Genomic DNA, 20,529 nt, shown 5'->3' on the forward strand with positions numbered 1-20,529 from the left:
TTTTTTTTAAAGATAGGGGGATGATTGTTTAAGAGATGCTTCTAAATGAACCAAAATGTTGTATACTGTAAGACCAATATTAGTTTCAAGATGGAATAGGCATATTAAAAATTATATCTGAATGTCACTATATATGAGAGATATGTGATTTAAATCTGCATTCAGTAACATTTTTATAAATAGAAGTATATATTTTTACTTTAAGAGAAGTTGATGCTCAAAGGGATATTGTATATGGTTAATCCTAATTTAATTTTATTTGCAAATTTCAACATATTAATACAGACATTTGGCCAGTACAGTAACAACAGCAGCTAGTAATGCTGATTTATGCTAGAATGGAAATTGTAGCGACTTGAGTTCTATTGCTGGTCTAACCACAAACTATCCACGTAATCTTGGATAAATTTACTTTGTTGGACTTGTTTCCTTATTTGTCAAATGACAATCTCAAATTTCCTTGCTGTGTCAATATTAAATAGTTCTATGAGTTGGCCAAGCACTTCTGCTTTAGCATCCAGCTGAGAGAATTTGTTCTGAATGTGTCTCTCTCTGTACAAGACTTCCCAAGTTTGTACAGAGGGAACTGTAACGCAGGCAGGAAGAACCAATCGCAAAATCAAAGCACCAGTGGGTCCAGTATGTCTTCCATTTCCTACCCTCACTCCTGTCCCACCGGATAGAGACACCATAATCCATTCAAACAGAGTAGAGTGCCTCCTATACAGCAGTAGTAGTGGAAGGTGCTAGAATATAGTCTCTCTTTTTCTCTCCAAATGCCCCCAACACACACACACACACACACACACACACAATTGCTCATGATCTAAGCTTTTGACTATATTCTCTGCCACGATCAGCATTTCCAGAAGGTAATATGACTCTTGGAAGTATAAATTCTTTTTTAGAATCTAATCAGAACATGGATCCTGTTGTTCTCCAACCAGAACATGGCTGCCATCAGCAGCAGCAGCAGGTTTTCCTGGTTAGACAGTCCAAGTCCCAAATCTTATAGGCTTCAGTGCTGGTTTTCAAACGTTATTCACAGACCAGCTCTGGCCTCTGACAAAGATTTCACTGGTCCACATTGAAATGAGAAAAATTTAAGAAAAACCAAAATTGTTCAATGTAAAGGATAGATCTTTTATCTTAGATTATATCCTTCAAAACACTTAGAAGTTAAAAATATTTCCTTCTCTTATAAAATGCGAGTGCCAGTAGCACGTATATTTAGTTCTGCCTCACCTTACGCCCTTGCTAACATCCCTAACTGGAATTCCGATGATAGTTCCTCTCCACAAAAAAAAAAAAAAAAAAAAAAAACCCCAAAACTAAAACATTGGGTCTTGAAATTTAAGAGTTTGGAAATCACTTGCTATTATAGTAGAAAGCATTTCCTTCCTAGAATCATTTCAGAGCAGTAAATATTCCAATTTTGTTAATATGTTGAATGCTGTTCATGGTGTTCAGCTTCTCATGGAGCAACAATTCTGTTACAGGTTGAAAAACTGCCTCATGTTTCTAAGGAAGGCACTGAATTTAGAATTAAAGACTGTTTTGTGAAAATATTCCACTTTTTTTAAATGTAGCTTTCCCTTTGAGTGGTGGATTTGAAACTCTATGATGGTAGGAAGTTAAGCCCAGGAAATGCTGACTGCTCTTGAATCAAACAAATTGGGAACTCCTGTAGGCTAGAACATTAGCAACTTCTAGCACACACACACGTGTACACACACACGTGTATACACACACACACACACACACAAATCCAGTTTCCAGGATGAGTTAATGAAGCCCTCCCCTGGGAGAGAGTCATGTATCTGATACTCCTGAAGTCTGATCAATGCTCTTGTTGCTTAGCAGCTGCAGTCCTCTTTGAACAGTACAGTACAAGGTCACTGAGTAAAGTTTCATTATTCTTACTGAAGGAAGCCTGCATTATACATTACCGATGCAGGCAGATCTCTATTAATAGCAGTTGTTTTTCAGAATGAAAAAAACAAAAGGGAAAATGGTTCACTTAAGACTAATTAAAAATAGTAATGTTAGTTACTAGAACATATTCAGAGAGAGTTAAAAAGTTTTATGAGACCATTTTTTATAAGCTTCATCTTTTGTTGAGATGTATTATTATAACTTAATAAAATTAATACTTTTCTACTGAACTATAATAAATAACAATAAATCCTTAAGATTCTCAGGAACTATAATCTTTGTGAAGCTTATGTAAGTAATAAAAGTATAAGAGAAGATGAGGCTGGCCTCATGGACGAGTGGTTAAGTTCCCGTGCTCCACTTCTGCAGCCTGGGGTTTCGCTGGTTTGGATCCTGGGCGCGGACCTAGTACTGCTCATCAGGCCATGCTGGGGAGCGTCACACACAATAGAACTAGAAGGACCTACAACTAGAATACACAGCTATGTACTGGGGGGCTTTGGGGAGAGGAATAAAGAAAAAAAAAAAGATTGGCAACAGATGTTAGCTCAGAGCCAATCCTAAGAAAAATAAAAAAACAGAAAAGTATTTACAGACAATAGATGATGAATGGTTTTTTCTTAAACCAAGTGCATTTTTAGATCCAAATATATCATTTTAAGATTAGATTTTGGCTATATGAAAAACATGTTAAAATTATTGATGTTAAGAAATAATTTATTTAAAAGCAAAAAAAGAGAAGTAAAGATTAATAAATGTAAAAACATGTTATACTTTTAAATTAAAAGATTCCACATCATCAGGATGTGATTCTTCTCAAAGTAATTTATAGTCTTAATGCAATTCCAATCAAAATCATGGCATGTTATGATACAGTTTTTAAAATTGACCTGGAAGAATAAACTGGAGATAGTAGCCAAGATAATTTTGTAAAAAAAAAAAAAAAAAAGGAAAGAAGGAAGCCTTTCTCTACTGAGTATCAACAAGTTCTAAAAAGCGTACAATTATCAAAAGTCCAGGTTAGATATGAAGAGCAAGTCTAGAACTGCATCCTAGTGTAAATGGTCCAAAATGCAAAAAAATGCAACATGGGGAGTGGTGGGGAAAGGTGGGGACTGTTTGATAAATACTAGAGGGACAATTGGGTCAATTGTGTGGAAAAAACGTTGGGTCTTCACCTTGTACTTCTCACTAAAATAAGTTCTGGACAGAGTAAAATATTAAAAATTAAATAAATAAACTATAAGACCACTCTTTGTCCCCTTCCCTGTTCAGTTTTCCTTCATAGAACTTATCATTATTTGACATATATTTATTTGTTGACTCTTCTCTCTTTACTAGATGGTAAGCTCAAGAAAAGCAGAGGCTTTCTCTTTCTGCCTATCGATTTGTCTTCAGAACCTAGAATAATCTGACATATAGGAGGCATTTAATACACATTTGCTGAATGAATAAGTAAAAGCAATGAAATGAGGCACAGGGGAAAGAAAGCTCCCTTTTAAACTCAACCTATGTAACCTTGGAGTGATAATCTAAAAACAAACAAATAAACAAACCCAGGAATAATCGTTGCCCATTTCACCATTCTGAGTAAGGCCCACTCAGCCTGGGGCACCCCATGCCTGGTAATAAAATGATGTATGTCTTTCCCTCTGTGGCTGGATTTCAAAGTTGTTGCCCTTTACAAAACCACCTGGGGTCCTGAAGCATAACAAACAAGAATTCAAAGGCTTAATTCAGAGTAAAATGTTAAGCTTAATTTAGAACCCATGGATTTTCAATATTATTTTGAAGTTGATAAATAAATAGATTTCTAGTAAGTACTCCGTTATGGACTATGAAAAATACATGTAATGAACACTTCATACATCAACATTATTGCCACTTTCAAGATCCACAGACATCAATTTTTGCTTCTTTTTTTATTTTTTAAATAGGCTTAAATCAGATTCATCGGAGAGAAGAGGGAGACAACATAGTTTATACATTTTTCCAAAATCAGTATTCACAAGTTTTATTTTACTGTTACACTCTCCCCAGCATGCCATTCTCTCCCACACCAGATTAGCCATGTCCACTGTATCCTCTTTCTCTCATTAGAATGATGCTACATTTCCTGATGGAAGAACATCACATTGTATCCACTTCCTTCTTGTCTCCAGTTTGACTTGATTTCTTCATCTATGCATTAAAATTGCATGGTTCTGAGCAAAGACAGCATGCAACAACATCTAGCTTCCTAGAGGTCTTCTTTGCATGCTTCAATAAAGCAGCTGCAAGGTGCTTAAAAATGTTGCAACAGAAAATGTCATTTTTCTTTTGGGTCATAAACTTTGATGCAAAAGGAGAAGGAAAGAAAATTCGACCTACCGAGGGTTGGATCGTATTCCCAGATGAACCGTTTGGTCAGAAATCTCACTACAAGAGCTGTGGGAAAAAAGAGCAACATTTCAAACAAATATATTAATTCTCTTATAGTCCTTGCTGTAAGGAAAGAGAAATATCTCAGACTATTATATGTGTTTAATATTTCTTGGCATATAAACCCAATACATTTATTTATGTTTATTCAAATACTTTCTCAATTTCATATTGTGGCTTAAAAACTGGTGTAAGGTTTTAATGAATTTATTGTGCATTAATCAATAGTTTAGATTTGTTCCTTTAGTCATAGAATTAAAAACAAACAATATCACAATGTGAAAATGTTCACATACAAAATTTTTAGCAAAACCATGAATTCAGACATAAAGTATCACAATACAGGTCTCTGAAGTTTGAATATTGGTAATGATTGATAATGGTGAGTTAAAATGTGTTAATTTTTACAGATTGACAGCTGGCAATTTGTATTATAAAAAATATTCAAAATTAAGGATTTTATTAGTAATTCATTAAAGCTCATCAAAAGTGATGTTGATGAAATACTCACAGTCAGCGTCAGGACCCGGACCTGTGCTAAGCATACCGTCCGTGTGCATGATCTCCTCAACCCTCACTTCATCCCTATGAGGCAGGTACTAGGATTGGTCCCATTGTTCAGATGAGGAAACTGAGGCTCTGAGATGGTAACTAATTTAACTGAGCTCACCTAGCTAGTTAGTGGCTGAGTCAGGATTTGAATCCAAGAAGTCTGTTTCTAAAGTCTATAATTTATCCATTGTCCTAAACTGAATTTAAGGCCTAGGCCATCTGGATAATATTTAACTAGAAGATGGGTCGGAGAAAGAGAAGTGCTGAGGTATGTGGACTCTTGTCCTTAAAACTGGTGGAAGACATACTCACCACTTCTTATACTTGTATTATAGTTGAAAAGAGTGGGTTTTTTTAAAAGGTTGGCACCTGATCTAACATCTGTTGTTAATTTTCTATTTTTCCTTCTTCTTCTCCCTGAAGCCCCCCACTACACAGTTGTATATTCTAGTTGTAGGTCCTTCTGGCTCTGCTATGTGGGATGCCGCCTCAGTATGGCCTGATGAACAGTGCTAGGTCCACGCCCAGGATCCGAACCCCAAGCTGCCAAAGTGGAGTGCACGAGCTTAACTACTCGGCCATGGGGCTGGCCCCTAAAAGAATGGTTTTTAATCTCTTCAAAAAAGTTTTTTTGGTAGTGTCACAGACACTTCAAAAATGGAATGAAAGCTTTGGATCCTTTCCCTGGGAGAATGTATATACACACAATTTGGCATATAATTTCAGTTGACTCATGAGCCCTCTGAAGACCCTTGATGGTCCTTCTGAGATCCCACTGGATCTAACTAAAGAATCAATGTCTATCATATTTTATAGTTTAAAAATATCTATTATTAGGGTATTTCTATTTTTTCTGAAATGCTGTGGCTGTAGTAGTCTAAAGATACTCCTTGAAAAAATAAGACTAGTTAGTTGAAAGTTACTGTCATTATCTCATTTGTCCATTGCCTCTGTTAGGATCAACAGAGGTATATACCCCCTACCGTAGCATCTTGTATGAGAGATCGCGGTGCAAATTGCAATGAGAACCTCATAAAACAGACCACAAGCATATGTGGCTTGGCTGGAGACTGAAAGTAGCAATGTTCTTTCTAATTACAGAGTGTGAGGCTGGCTTTCAGCCAAAATATTTGCAGTGCCTAAAGTAGCAAGGCCACTGACCCTATAATACTTCCCACAGTGAGCGAACTTGTGGTTTTATCTGCAATTTTCAGTCTGTCACTGTTCACTCTCTTGAGATCAAGGCTTTTTGTTGCATGCAAGAAGTAGTAAGCACTAGACAGATATTTTTCCATTTTTAAATCAGCAGTATTAGTAAACATAATTGCCTGCATTATTCAAAGAGTTTCATCTTTTGTTAGAATAAATAGTTTTAACTCTAAAGTTTACAACCTAGAAAAATTCATTTATCTGGCATCTTCAAGCAATGACCTATTAAAGAAATTTTTTACATAAGGAAAATTTGAAGTACTCCAATTCCAAGACCATTTAAACTTTAGTCATTTCTCGAAGAAATCTTTCTAAAATGTATTAGACATTCCATTGCCTTTCAAAACCATGTACACTAAACATAACGGAATCATGTTTAAATGTTTGGATCTTCATTAAGAACCTTGATTTGTGCCCTGTGCAGTTACGTGGCAATACTTTTAGAAGCTGCAGAGTAGTTGAGTCAAAACAACTCTAGAATGCCAGGGCTTTTGAGTATTTTTAGTATGAATACATGTATTCATACACACATATATAATTTCTTCTTCCCTCAAATACCAGGGCTTTGTTTTGGCCACAGTCACTGAGACTACCTTTATTATGCATCTGTATGTCTACTTTGTTACCTTTCTCATTCTAAAGACTGATAAGCCATATGAACAGGCTTGTTAGAATTTTGTCTAATACTGGAGTAAATTACCTCTGGGGTTCATTTATAAGGAACCTATTCTATTACTATAGACATGGTTCCTGTGCCTGTCTGAGACACGGTGTTTGTTGTTGATGAGTGATTCCTGCTGACTTCTGGGTTACTGGCTCAGTTTCAGCTACCCTCCTTCCAACAGGGCAGTGTTGCTGGGCTTAATCAAAGAAATCAATCTCAACTTCTTTATGTTCACTTTTTAAAGAGACACACATCATTATTTGACAGTTATTTTAACAATAGAATCATAAATTTAAGAATTCAATCTACTTCAAATGTAGTAAAAAACATCAAAAACTGCTTTAAAAATTGACATGTCATATGTTCATCCTTTGAAGACGTGTTTTCATCTCTCTCTCTCATAGATTCTTCAGGGAAAAGACAAATTAATTTTCCATATTTTTAACTTTTTGATAATATTTTAATTTAAAATTTCTAGTCTAAAGAATGAAAATAATTTTATATCTGTGGAAGTCATACCTGCTAAAGGCTCTATTGTTATTTAAATCATGTCTGAGATGCTTAGGTGACATTCACCATTCACTGACATAATTATAAAACTTCATTAGTATTATTTAGCCCCAAATTTTATTATAGCTTCATAATAGAATGTAATTTTCATATGTGATATATCTTACCACTTCTCACCTCTTGCACCACTACCTCTCATAACAAGGTTTCACCTGTTAATGATAATACAGTTACTTCCTCAGTGATGTCTCTACTTCATCTGTATCCCCAGAACCTCCTTAAACTACTCTCCACCCTCAGCCAGTGATTCTGCTAAAATGTAAACCCTCTTATGTCGCATCTTTTTCTCAAACGCTCCCTGACCTCATCTCATTGAATAAATATTTACTGAGCGCCTACTCTGTACCAGGTTGCATTCTAGGTGTTTGGAATAATCCCGTAAACAATTCAGACAAAGATCTCTGAACTTACAGAGCTTATATTCCACCAGGAGGAGACAGATGAAAAATAAAAATAATAAATAAATTACATAGTATGTTAGAGGTGATAAGTATTATGGGATAAAAGAAGCAGAGGAAGGTAAGGGGGATTCAGCATTCAGAGATGAGGGCATGAGAGTTGTTAAGATGGGGTGACCAGGGTAATCCCCATTGAGAAGGTGATGTAAGAAAGAGATGGGGGAAGCTATCTGGAACAAATAGTGTTCCAGAAAGAAGGAACAGTCAGTGTGAAGGCCCTAAAGTAGGAATGCTGGCTCGACATGCTCAAGGAACATTAAGCAGACCAGTGCAGCTAAGCAGAATGAGCAAGAGTGGGTGGAGTAGGAGATGAGGTCATCACCTGCCAGTCTCCTAGTCACGTGTTCCATAAATCACCTACTACTACTACTACCACCACTACAAGTAATAATAGTAACAATAACAGCTACTGAAATGCTCATTATTATTATTATGTTACTTGACTCCTTCTTTAGCATGTATATTCCATGAGAGCATGTAATTTGTTTTATCCAACACTGTTTTCTAGTGTCTGGAACAGTGTCTGGCACACTGTAGACTAAAAAATACTTGCTGAATAGACGAAAAAGATATATCAATCCATGTCATAGCTCACCCTTCTTTACAGTTAAATAATACCCAGGCATGTAGAGAATAAGCAGAAAAATTAACTCAAGAGAATTCACAACAGAACCTTGCCATCTTTTATAGCTTTTTCTTAAAAGATTATATAATTATACAATCTGAATTGCCTTAGAATGACTATTTTATGATCCTGACGCAAACTATACTTCTGTAGTTTATTAAAATGGTTCCTATAAAGTTGATCTAATTTTATTTTGAATACCCTGTCCTTTTCATCCCAACTATTCTGAGCAAAAGAGTCTTTTGAAATAAAATGGTGGTATTGATCACCTTTGCTTCCACTAGGAGTCTGATATAAGGTTTTATTTTTCCAGAAGTGTTAAGGTTTGACATATTTGATTAGTTACAGTTAAGCTTCTGTATTCTGAAATATCTTATTTTCTTCTCATTGCCTTGAAAACCCAAACTTTTCCACTAACTAAGCCAAACGTGTCTAATGGATAATCTAGAGAAGAACATTCTCCTCATTTTGCCTAATTTATAAGCTACTTGAATAATTCTTCATCACATGTGGTTTATTTTTCATATTACTAGCACTGAATTTCATTATTATGAATGAAAATTGGTTTCTAACAAAATGGAAAATTCACTAAGTAGAATTTAATCCAAGGAAATATTATTTAAAGTGACACCAATGTAATAATTCAATAGGATAGTATTCCATTTATAAGCAAAGGCTAAAAGGCAAAATTTCTACATTAAAATAGTCAGGCTATTTCCAAAGATTAATGCATCTGGGCTAGTTATTCAAAATAATTCCTGACATCATTACTAAGATGAGGCAGACATCAGAAGTACTAACTTTAACGATCAGAATAATATTTTCACATGAAAACTGACTGGATATGAGCTGTACAATAAATCAACTTTTAGAAAGAAATGAAGGTAAATGAATTTTCAAGGTAAATGATTATCATACATGATATTCTTATACTCTAAAAAAAATTAAGAGATATACTCAGGAGAGATTCAGACAGAGCTTTCGAATATTACTTTTTAGGTTCATATTCTTAAAAAAATCCTGTTATGTCATTGTTTTTCACTTATACAATTCATGAAATAATGTGCTTAACAATGTATATTTAATACAATTGTTTTGTAAGATACTTCAGCATATATGACCCCCTAAACATTTGTGATTATTGTTCATCTCTGTAGGTCTTTTAAAGAATTATCCTTAATATAAAAATCTAGTCCTATTGTCTGAAAGAAATTTTCATCTCTTCACTGACATGTACTGAATTCTCTATCAGTTAAAGCAGTTTCCAGTCACCTCTCCTTTTCAAATTTTGGCTTTTTCATCTATAATATCTGGATAGCAATTTCACCCTGCAGCTCAGAGTTCATTCCTTTGCTTCCCCAGGATCCTCAAATACCTTTGCAACCTCAGTTTTAATCACTCCTTATGCTTACATCAGCCCACCAGACTGACTATCCTATTAATAACATCATGCACATTCATCTCTTAGTGCTTCTAATCATGTTGTTACTGCTGCCTTGAAAGTCCTTATCCAACGAATAAAATCCTAATCATCCTTCAAAATCTAGTTAAAATATAACCTCCTTTGTGAAACTTTTCTTATTTTTCTGTATTAGTTAGCTATTGCTGTGTAACAAATGTATCCTAAAACTCAGTAGCATACAATCATAAGCATTTATCATGGAAAAATGATCATGTGCTAATAGAACTGTGGCCAATTGATTGTTTTGGAAAAATCCAGCTAAAAGTGTTTCAAATGGACAGGTCAGATGTTTTAGGCTAGGGAAAGAATTTCTGCTTCAATTAAGAGTACTTCAAGGAACACTATTCTTTACCTGCACATTATGAAAACCTTTTGAATTTTGCCTGTAACACACTCAATGAAAACCCTTGATTCCATGGAGCTTATTACCTCCTGCATACATATCATAATGAAAAGTTATTGTGAATATGTATTACGTAATTTACATGGTTTTAATTTGGCCTGCAGGACTGTCATAAAAATATATACAATTACTTTAAAATGATAGGACTAGGTTAACTTTGAAATATTTCTTAATGGTCTTTCACAAGAGTTTACTAAGTTTATGACAATTATGTCACAAAGGGTTTTAAGCATTCTGTTAAAAACAAAGAAAAATATTTATTAAAGGCAAATAAGGCAAATGTGGATAATACTAGCACAATTATAGTCCACTCTGTGTTGTATGTATATTCAACACTTGTTATCTGAATTATTTTCCCTATTTCTTTTACAACAAATTTTTCAATGTTTAATAGAAATTTTAAAGCTTAAAAACTATAATGAAGATATTATAATAAACTTACACAGTATCTCAAGTGTGAAACTTCTCAAAATCAGGACACAGCTAAGAGATAGAGTCTCTCTCCCTTCCTCTCTTTCCCCTTCAATGTACCTACAATGTCTTTACTTGGCCAGAAAAATGCATGGTGCAATGGTGTGTATCAGCAAGCCTACATGAGTGGCAAAATCAACACTAAATGGGTTTCAGTTTGAATTTAATGATCTATAGTTAAAATACCACAATAAATATAGTACATATTTGAAAAATAATGAAAAAAGAGAAGGACAAATTTAATACCACTTGGGAATTTTTTTCTCACTTCACTAAGCACAACATCAATTTAAAACAACATCATAAAAATTATAATGGGAAAAAGGTTTAAAAATAATGCAACATTGTTAGTATTGTTTTCCAACTTCATTTATGGAGTGTGCACTATTAGGTCAGGCACTGTGCCAGATCTTTACATATATATCTTTACTCCTCACTGCCCTGTAGTAAGGAACATATGCGTATACATATATATATGTGTGTGTATACATCAATGAAGAAATTGAAGCTCAGATTACTTACATTTCTTTCTGAAATATGTGCCCACTCTTGTCCAACCCCAGGAACCTGACTCATTTCGTGGAATCCCCTCTTTTTACAGCTGAGGAATTTGCCACCAGAGAGCTTAAGAGTCTTACGGTGTACTCTTCTATTGTTACTAACTCTTAATTTGAAAAATTTGGGGAGAATGTTGTACGTATTTTACAGATAGAGTCCATTTTGAAGAAAACATATTGTCTAGTTACTCAACAGTGCTTTCATCACAAAAGAAAAGAACTGAAACCCTGGTGAAAATAAAGCCCGAAATGTCTCTAGAAAAAAACTGACTTTCTAGACATAAGCTTCTGAATATTCATAAGCTTCTTTTATTGTCTCAGTGCAGAGCACAAACACTGCTGCTTTCATTCTGTAATCTGTGGTGTACCGACCCATATACAGACAATGGAATCATCCTCATGACACAGTTTTGCTTCATCTTCTTAATGTAATTGCTTGTATGTTTCTTTAAGCTTTCTTTCAGGGTTTATTATTATTTTAGATATAATGCAGAGATCCTTCTTATTTTGGGTGCTCCATAAATATTTTCAGGCTGATTTCTTTTTTAACTTCGCACCCTTGAAAGTCCAAACAAGCTAAAAACTAGTTAGTATATTAAGTTGGATGGAATTAACCCAGAATGAAACTAAATCAAAGAAAGGAGAAAAGAAGGACATATTTAGAATGCAACAGACTCATGGATAATGTTACTATTCTCCAGATAGCATTTCTACCTGTGGTAACTAGTGAAGGATCATCTCCTCTTCAAAGTCTTCTCTGCCTTCCCAAACCATTAATTACTCCCAGAGTGACATGAAATTGTCATTTGTATCTTCTCTATTAAAGAACGTGTACAACTGCCTAGTAAATGTTCATTTATATTCCTCGATGTCTTACAAACTGTGAATGATCTGAGGTCATAGATCAAGCCTTTTTCCTCTTTATCTCCAGAGGCTGGCATACCCCCTGATACATGATATATGCTCAATAAATATTTGAGTAATGAATGAGGAAGCAATTAAAATTTGGATAAATTACTTGGCTTCCATATTACTATCATACTCAGCTCTGTACTCTAGTGTATTTTTATTATTTGAAAAATATGTCCTTTAAAGTGGAACTTCCATTGAATATGTTATCACCACTTCTCAGAGTCAATGCCTAGTTCATATGTCCACTGAAAACCTGATGGGTCAACCTACATTGCAAACCGGATGGACTGTGTAGGGAAGGACACACCACGCCATTTCTCTTAGGCCCGAGGGGAACTACTACCTCTGACCTCACATTACTATCAACCCTAAGTTTAACTCTAACCCTTCAGTGGTCAAAAAGTTTCAGAGAAGTGAAAATGAGCATACTGACAAATATAGAGGGAATCGTACCCTAGATCTGTGGAGATAGTTTATTGCTGAATAAACTTATTTCATGCAATTTAGTAATCATATTAGCCATTGGATTAAAGTGTAAATATTCTTAGAAATACCATTGGGTAGGTTTTAGTCATGTTTTAAATAAAAACACTAATGTGACTTCTAGAATGCTAAATATCAAAAAGGGAGTGTACTGAATACTTACTACAAGCTTGGTTCTGATAAACACTCTTAAAAGTAGGAATAAATGTTCCTATTTTACATGTAAGAAATTTAAACTGAAAAGAAAATAAACTTGTCTATTTTACAGAGCAGGTAAGTGACAGAACTGAGATTGAACCCAGGTATGTTTATTTCAAACTGATGCTTTTTCCAATATTTAATACTTACCACTATATTTTAACATTTCCATGAATACAATTTAACTCTGAATGGTTGAAATTCTTTTCCACATGAGCATACATCTTACAGAGAGGCACATTTTGAAAAGTGCATTTTTTGCTCATGACTAGATTTCTTCATCCCTAGTGGAGGGAATATCCATGACCAGAAACCATGGCAACACAGAAAGAGAATATGAATTTCAAGAAGCAAGAAGGAAACTTTGATATAAATAAGATTTTTGTTTTTCTCTTGAAAAGGTCTTTAAGAATGCAGCCAAGGAGGAAAACAAGTATATAATGATGCAGACATAAAGTAGTACGTGATAAGCAACCATTTCCTTCAAACAACAAAAAAATAGAACGTCGGGAACCATTTTAGGCAATGAGGAAGACAGCAAAGAAAATAAGATACAGTTCCTATTCTTGAGGAGTTGAGAGTTTGAACCTTTGCATGTTCTGGAAAAAATAAAAAGATATGCAGATAATTTAGGATATTATCCAACATAAGTTCTGTTATGATGCCTGCGCAAAAGAAGGAAGGCTGGACTGAGGTGAGTCTAACTGACGTTAGTACCTCAGAGGCAGAAAAACTTGTTTTCTGGAAGAGAAAATGTAATAGACAAAAATCAGAGCAAGAGGTATAAACTGTCAATCTTATGATTGCTTCTGTTTCATCTTAGAGACAGCAAACCAGACAGTTTACCTAAAATAGAATATTGTAATATAAAATATGAGGAAATATATAAACATAATATAATATCTTCTTCTTTCCCTTTCCTGGACCTCTATTATCCTCCTGTCAAATGCAGCCTCCAAATTTCCCTATCCTCCCACACCTGGTCTAACACTGCTTGTCCTGCGTACCTTATTCCTGGGTCTTTCCTCAACCATCAACCCCCACGTTCATGTTCTGCCTTTTAGCAGTGCTTTCCTTCTGTGACTACTCTAGCCTCCTCCAAGGAGCATGGGCCATTGTGCCTCAAATCAAAGAGTGAATTATGGAGATCTCAGCCCTGAGCCCTGCTTTAGTAGGTCGTGTGGGTGCCAGGACAGCTCTTTAAAGTTTTGGCTTAACAGCTGTGATTACTGAAACCAAGAATGTGCCAGTTTGGAATCTCAGGACTCCCACTCGAAGAGGGCTAAAAGCCCTTTCTGAACTGAGGAGCTGGAAAGAAAGGGGATAGAAATAGCCTGGACTGGAAATGAGACGTCACCCCCCAACCCCCAGCAAACTGTATGATTTGAAATGTCAGATCTTAAGGAGAGGGGCTCAGAACAAAGATGTGTGCAGAGAAATCAGATTCAGATAGATTTACTGATAACTAAATTTAATAAGTTTTAAATGCTTATCCATTTGGTTCTCTCTTTCTCTCCTCCCCACACAAATGAGTTTCACACACATTCATTTAATCAATAAATATTTATTGAGCATTGTGCTAGGCACCAAAGAAAGCAAGACTGAGAGGATTCCTTAAGCAAGATATTAGAAATGACTTCATACTAGAGCTGAACTGAGACCTGAGTCTTGGATGAGTTGAAGCTTGCTAATTTAGGAGGAGCATTCCAAGAAAAGAGCATCATGTTCAAGGGCATGGAAGACATGGAAGAGCCTGGTTCAGTTGGGAATCACATGTGGTTCAGGGTAGGTTGAGTGGTGCGTGGGAGGAGCTATGTCAGGTGTAGGTTGTGAGGTTCTCTGGAGCCCATACTAGGAAGGGGCTTATATGTCACATTGAGGAGCATGGATTTTAGACTCTGAAGCCTATGGGCACAGAGCAGTTCCGAGTAGGGGGATGACTCAGTTTGATCTGGTTATCTATAGAAATTGTTCATTGATTAGATAGAGTGAGGGAGAGGGATTAGTCTATATGGAATAAAAGTCTTGGGGTAGCATTATTCTCTGAGGTAGAATATAATGGGGAAATGAGTTATGAGCAAGTGAGGCTGGACTTGAACATGATGAACATGAGACATTAATAAAAACATCCAGGTAGAGAAGTACCATCTATCCATCTATCCATCCATCTATCCATCTGTCCTCTATCCTTCCATTCATCCATCCATTATAGATTCAACATATATTTGTTAAACATCTATCATGCCACAGGCACTGCTAAGCACTGCCCCATAGGCAGCTGACACCACAGCCTGAAGCTGGAAGGAGTGATCATTGTCAGAGTGACACTTTCTGGTGACTGGTAAATGCAATAGATGTGATAAAGATGTCTCAGGTAGACAGTTTAAAGTAAGAGAAGAGGACTTAGCACAGAATTTTATTTTCAGCCTCATCTCATGTGAACTTTCTTGCTTCCTATATTCTCCCTCAACTCAATTCCTCAAAATTTTTAGCTGAACTAAAAAAGTGAACATATCAAACCAGGGGACAGAAATTTGTTCATAAAGTTGTAGTTTCTGAAGCAGCTCCATACCCCAACTCCTACAACACCTCCCCCCTTGCTCTACTCCCTATGAAAGGGCCACACAAACTAACATAAAAAACCCTTAAGCCCTACAAAAACATAGAAATTGAGCAATTTAATGGAGATTTAAAATTAATGCAATATAAAAGTGAAGGCTTTATAATACCAGAACTTAAAATGAGAAGTAAATTAGTTCCAGGTGGAGGTCAAGGGATTGCTTTTAAATTATTGCGTTTGTTTGGGCCTTAAAATTTTGACTTGTTCTGCATTATGACAAAAAACTCTGAGAAAGAGTTACAGAGTAAATGTAAGTTATCTGCACAAAGAATTTCTTCAGGATAAATGGTGTAATCTCTAAGAATTATTAGGAAAACTCTTTCATCTCTGAAAACCTAGCCTAGCTTCAGTGCATTCCAAGTCTTGAAAGTTGGTAAGGTAAGGGTTAATTTGAAACGGACAACTGGATTTTAGGGTGACAAATGAGAATGGGGAAAATGGTGGAAGCATGACTTGTATTTCCTAACATGTCTGATAGAGAGTAGAGGTTAGACTAAAAAATTAACTTGTATGATTGAATAACAATAAATTCTTCCTGAATTTAAATTGAAAGTAGAAACAAGAAGAATTAAACTTGGAATATGTAATCAATTGATTTAATTTTGCATTTTTGTTTGCATTTTTAAGATTAATACATCAAAAGCTATGGTTCTGTGCCTAAAAACTGAAACCACTTCTATATAAATTGGAAATTATTCACTTTAATTATGAGTGATGCTTAAGAGATAAATTACTAAATTTCCTAAACAAGTTTTAAATTTAATAATTTATAATTTATAATTTTTATTAAAAATAATATTTCATACCAAGGCATCATCTTTAAATATAATTATCTGTATTGTACTAAATATGTTTTTAAATTTTCAAGGATTTGGGTATAAAATTTGGATTTTTAATTTGTACTTCTTTTTCTAGGAGAGGAAATACATATGGTGTTGACATCTGATTTTTTTTCCTATGCTTATATTACTAGAGCAAATAGGAAATTGGAAACTGGAAACACTTGGACTTTGTTGGAGCATAAAAGTGATTCAGAGTGACTGAGTATCCCAGAGAAGCAGAGGAATATCTTGTATTGCCCCATTGAATGCATTCTTTTATAAACAGCCAAGAATCTTACAAGTTACTCTCCTCATGCATGCCCTCTGCTCCAGACTCCTTTTGCTTCCTGACTATATGGGCACATACAGATTTAACAGGCTGTAGCTATGACTCTAGTCCAGGGAGGTTACCTCTAGAAATAGAGCTTCTCCATTTGCGGCCCCATCATCACTCCTACTGCTATGTTTAGCCATCTTTTATATTTAAAAACAATGGAGACTTTAAAGGTCACAGTGTGTATGGAGAACTAGAGTCTGGCAAAATAAGAGTGTTAAGTGAGAGAAGTTGTGGGAAATTGGGCTGGAAAAGGACCCACATTATAAAGAGCTTATAAGCCAAGCTAAGAAATTTCTAATTATGCTTAAGATGACAGGAAGCCATTAAAGTATTTTAAACACAAAGATGACATGACCATCTTTTCGTTTTATAAAGGTCACTTCTATTTCAGTGCCAAGATGAATTAGGGGGAAGCAGGGAAGGCTGGAGACAGGAGGAATAATTAAGGAGCTATTCCAGTACTACTGAAGGAAGAAAGCCCAAAAAGATAGAATGGCTGTTCCTTCACTCCTATCCTCCAGTAAATGTGTCAAGTCATAACTGGAATTATACATTATGTGGCCTTTTCAGCCTGACTTCTTTCACTTAGCAGTATGGATTTAAGGTTCTTCCATGTTATGTCTTGGTTTGAGACCTTATTTCTATTTATTGCTGAATATTCCATTGTATGGATATACCACAGGTTGTTTATCCAGTCACCAATTGAAGAACATTTTGGATGCTTCCAATTTTTGGCAATTATGTTTTAGCTACAAACATTTGCATGAAGGTATTTATGTAGACTTAAGTTATCAGATAGATTGGGTAAATATTTAGGAGCACAATTGCTGGATTATAGTAAGATTATGTTTAGCTTTATAAGAAACTGCAAAACTGTTTTCCAAATTGACTGTACCTTTTTGCATTTCCACCATTAATGAATGAGAGTTTCTGTGGCTCTGTATCCTTGTCAGAATTTAGTACTCTCAATTTTGTTTTGATTTTTTTTTATTTGTTTGCTATTCTACTAGGTGTGTATTATCTCATTGTTTTCTTATAATTTTTTAATGACATATGATGTTGGGAATCTATTCATATGATTATTTACCGTCCATATATCTTTTTTGGTGAGGTGTCTGTTTAGATCTTTTGCCCATTTTTTAAAAATACACTTTATTTTTTAGAGTCATTTTAGGTGTTCTGCCTATTCCTCCCTCCCTCCCTCATAACTCCTGGCAACCACTGTTCTTTTTACTGTTTCCACAGTTTTGCCTTTTTCCAGAAGGTCATATAGTTCAAATCATATACATAGTATGTAGCCTTCTCAGATGACGTTTTTCACTTAGCAAACGCATTTAAGGTTCTACCATGTCTTTTAATGGCTTTAGGGATCATTTCTTTTCAGTACTGAATAATATTCCATTGTCTGGATATATCACAGTTTATTTATCTATTCAGTACTTAAGGACATCTTGATTGCTTACAAGTTTTGGCAATTACTAGTAAAGCTGCTATAAACATCCATGTCCAGCTTTTGTATGGCCATAACTTTTCAACTCATATGGGTAAATACCAAGGAGCATGATTGCTGGGTTGTATTGTAAGAGTAGGTTTAGTTTTCTAAGAAACCATCAACTGTCTTCCAAAGTGGCTATGCGATTTTTTATTCCCACTAGCAATGAATGAGGGTTCCTGTTGCTCCACATCCTTGTCAGCACTTGATGTTGTCAGTGTTTTGATTTGGCCATTCTAATAGACATGTAATGGTATCTCATCGTTGTTTTCATTTTTAATTCCATAATGATATATGATGTGTAGCATCTCTTTATATACTTACTTGGCATCATCTACATATACTCTTTGAAGTATATGTTCAGATCTTTTGCCCATTTTTAAACTGGATTGTTTGTTTTCTTATTTTTGAGTTTTAAGTGTTTTTTGCATATTTTGGATAGCAGTCCTTTATCAAAATGTCTTTTGAAAATATTTTCTCCTATTTTATGGCTTGTCTTCTCATTCTCTTGACAGTGTCTTCAATAGAGCAGAAGTTTTTAATTTTGAAGAAGTTCACTTTCTCAATTATTTCTTTCATGGGTCCTGCCTTTGGTGTTGTATATAAAAAATCATTATCATACGCAAGGTCACCTAGATTTTCTCCTATATTATCCTCTAGTTTTATAATTTTGTATTTTATATTTAGGTCTATGATCTATTTTGACAATTTTCATGAAGGGTATACGGTCTATATCTAGATTCACTTTTTTACATGTGGATGTCCAGTTGTTTCAGCACCACTTGTTGAAAAGACTGTCTTTGCTCCATTGTAGTGCTTTTGCTTCTTTGTCAAAAATAGTTGACATTATTTATGTGGGTCTATTTTGGGCCTCTCTACATTGTTCCATTGATCTATTTCTCTGTTCTTTTGCCAATACCACACTGTCTTGATTACTGTAGCTTATAGTAAATCTCGAAGTCAAGTACTTCAGTCCTCCACTTTCATTCTTCTCTTTCAATATTGTGTTGGCTATTCTGGGTCTTTTGCCTCTCCATATAAACTTTAGGTCAGTTTGTCTATATCCACAAAATAACTTGCTGAGATTCGGATTGGGATTGCATTGAATCTATACACCAAGTTGGGAAGAACTGTTATCTTGATAACATTGAGTCTTCCTACCCATAAACATGGAATTTATTTAGTTCTGTGATTTATTTTAGCAGAGTTTTGTAGTTTTCCTTATATACATCTTATACATATTTTCTTAGTTTATACTCATTATTTCATTTTTTGGGTGCTAGTAAAAATGCTATTGTGTTTGTAGTTTCGAATTCCACTTGTTCATTGCTGATATATAGGAAAGCAAATGATTTTTGTATACCAACCTTGTATCCTGCAACCTTGCTATAATTATTGATTAGGTCCAGAGTGTTTTTATCTATTCTTCTGGATGTTCTACATAGGTGATGATGCCATTGTGAACAAAGACAGTTTTATTCATTTATTTCTAATCTGTATAACTTTTATTTTCTTGTTTTGTCTTACTGCCTTAGGTCAGACATCAGTGCAATGTTGAAAAGGAGTGGTTAAAGGGTCATCCTTTCCTTGTTCCTGATCTTAGTAAGGAAACTTCTAGTTTCTTATTGCTAATTATAATGTTAACTGTAGGTTTTTGTTGATATTTTTTATCAAATTGAGGAAGCTCGTCTCTATTCTTAGTTTGCTGAGAGTTTTCATTATGAATGGATGTTGGATTTTGTCAAATGCTTTTACTTGCATCTATTATTAGGATATGTGATTTTTCTTCTCTTGCTTGTTCATGTGATAGAATGAATACATTAATTGATTTTTGAATGTTGAACTAGCCTTGCATACTTGGGATAAATCCCACTTGGTTGTGGTATATAATTATTTCTATACATTGTTGTATGGAAACATACAACACTTAGTTTGGATTTGGTTTGCTAATATTACTTTTAACCTGTGTCATTAAAGTTGTTGGGGTTTTTTGGGAGACAACATATAATTGATTCTTGTTCTTTTTATCCATTCTGATAATTTCTCTTAACTGGTGTAGGAGATATTCACATCTAAAGTGATTATTGATATAGTTGAATTAATATCTACCATATTTCTAATAATTTTCTATCTGTTACAATTATTGTTTCCTTTTTCTCCTTCCCTCTTTCTGTGGCTTCTCTGGATGTTATTGAGCATTTTATATTACTTCATTTTTGCTCCTCTCTTAACATATCAATTACACTTCTTTTTAAGAAAATTTTAGTGATTGTTCTAGAGTTTGCGATATAAATTTACAACTAAGTCCACTTTAAAATAATACTATACTGTTTCACAGC

The 20,529-nt window shown here is 34.7% G+C and overlaps 1 protein-coding gene across 2 annotated transcripts in view; it reads right to left on the reverse strand.

Moving 5' to 3' along the window:
• Window positions 1-20,529, reverse strand: part of RERG (RAS like estrogen regulated growth inhibitor) — a 113,806-nt gene that overhangs the window by 7,528 nt on the left and 85,749 nt on the right. For both annotated transcript variants that reach the window (XM_070269978.1, XM_014740719.3), the window contains exon 3: window positions 4,306-4,362. In XM_070269978.1, coding sequence (XP_070126079.1) covers window positions 4,306-4,362 — 57 coding nt within the window. The remainder of the gene's footprint in view (window positions 1-4,305; window positions 4,363-20,529) is intronic.

Source organism: Equus caballus, chromosome 6 (assembly GCF_041296265.1).
Source record: "Equus caballus isolate H_3958 breed thoroughbred chromosome 6, TB-T2T, whole genome shotgun sequence".
Lineage (NCBI taxonomy): Eukaryota > Metazoa > Chordata > Mammalia > Perissodactyla > Equidae > Equus > Equus caballus.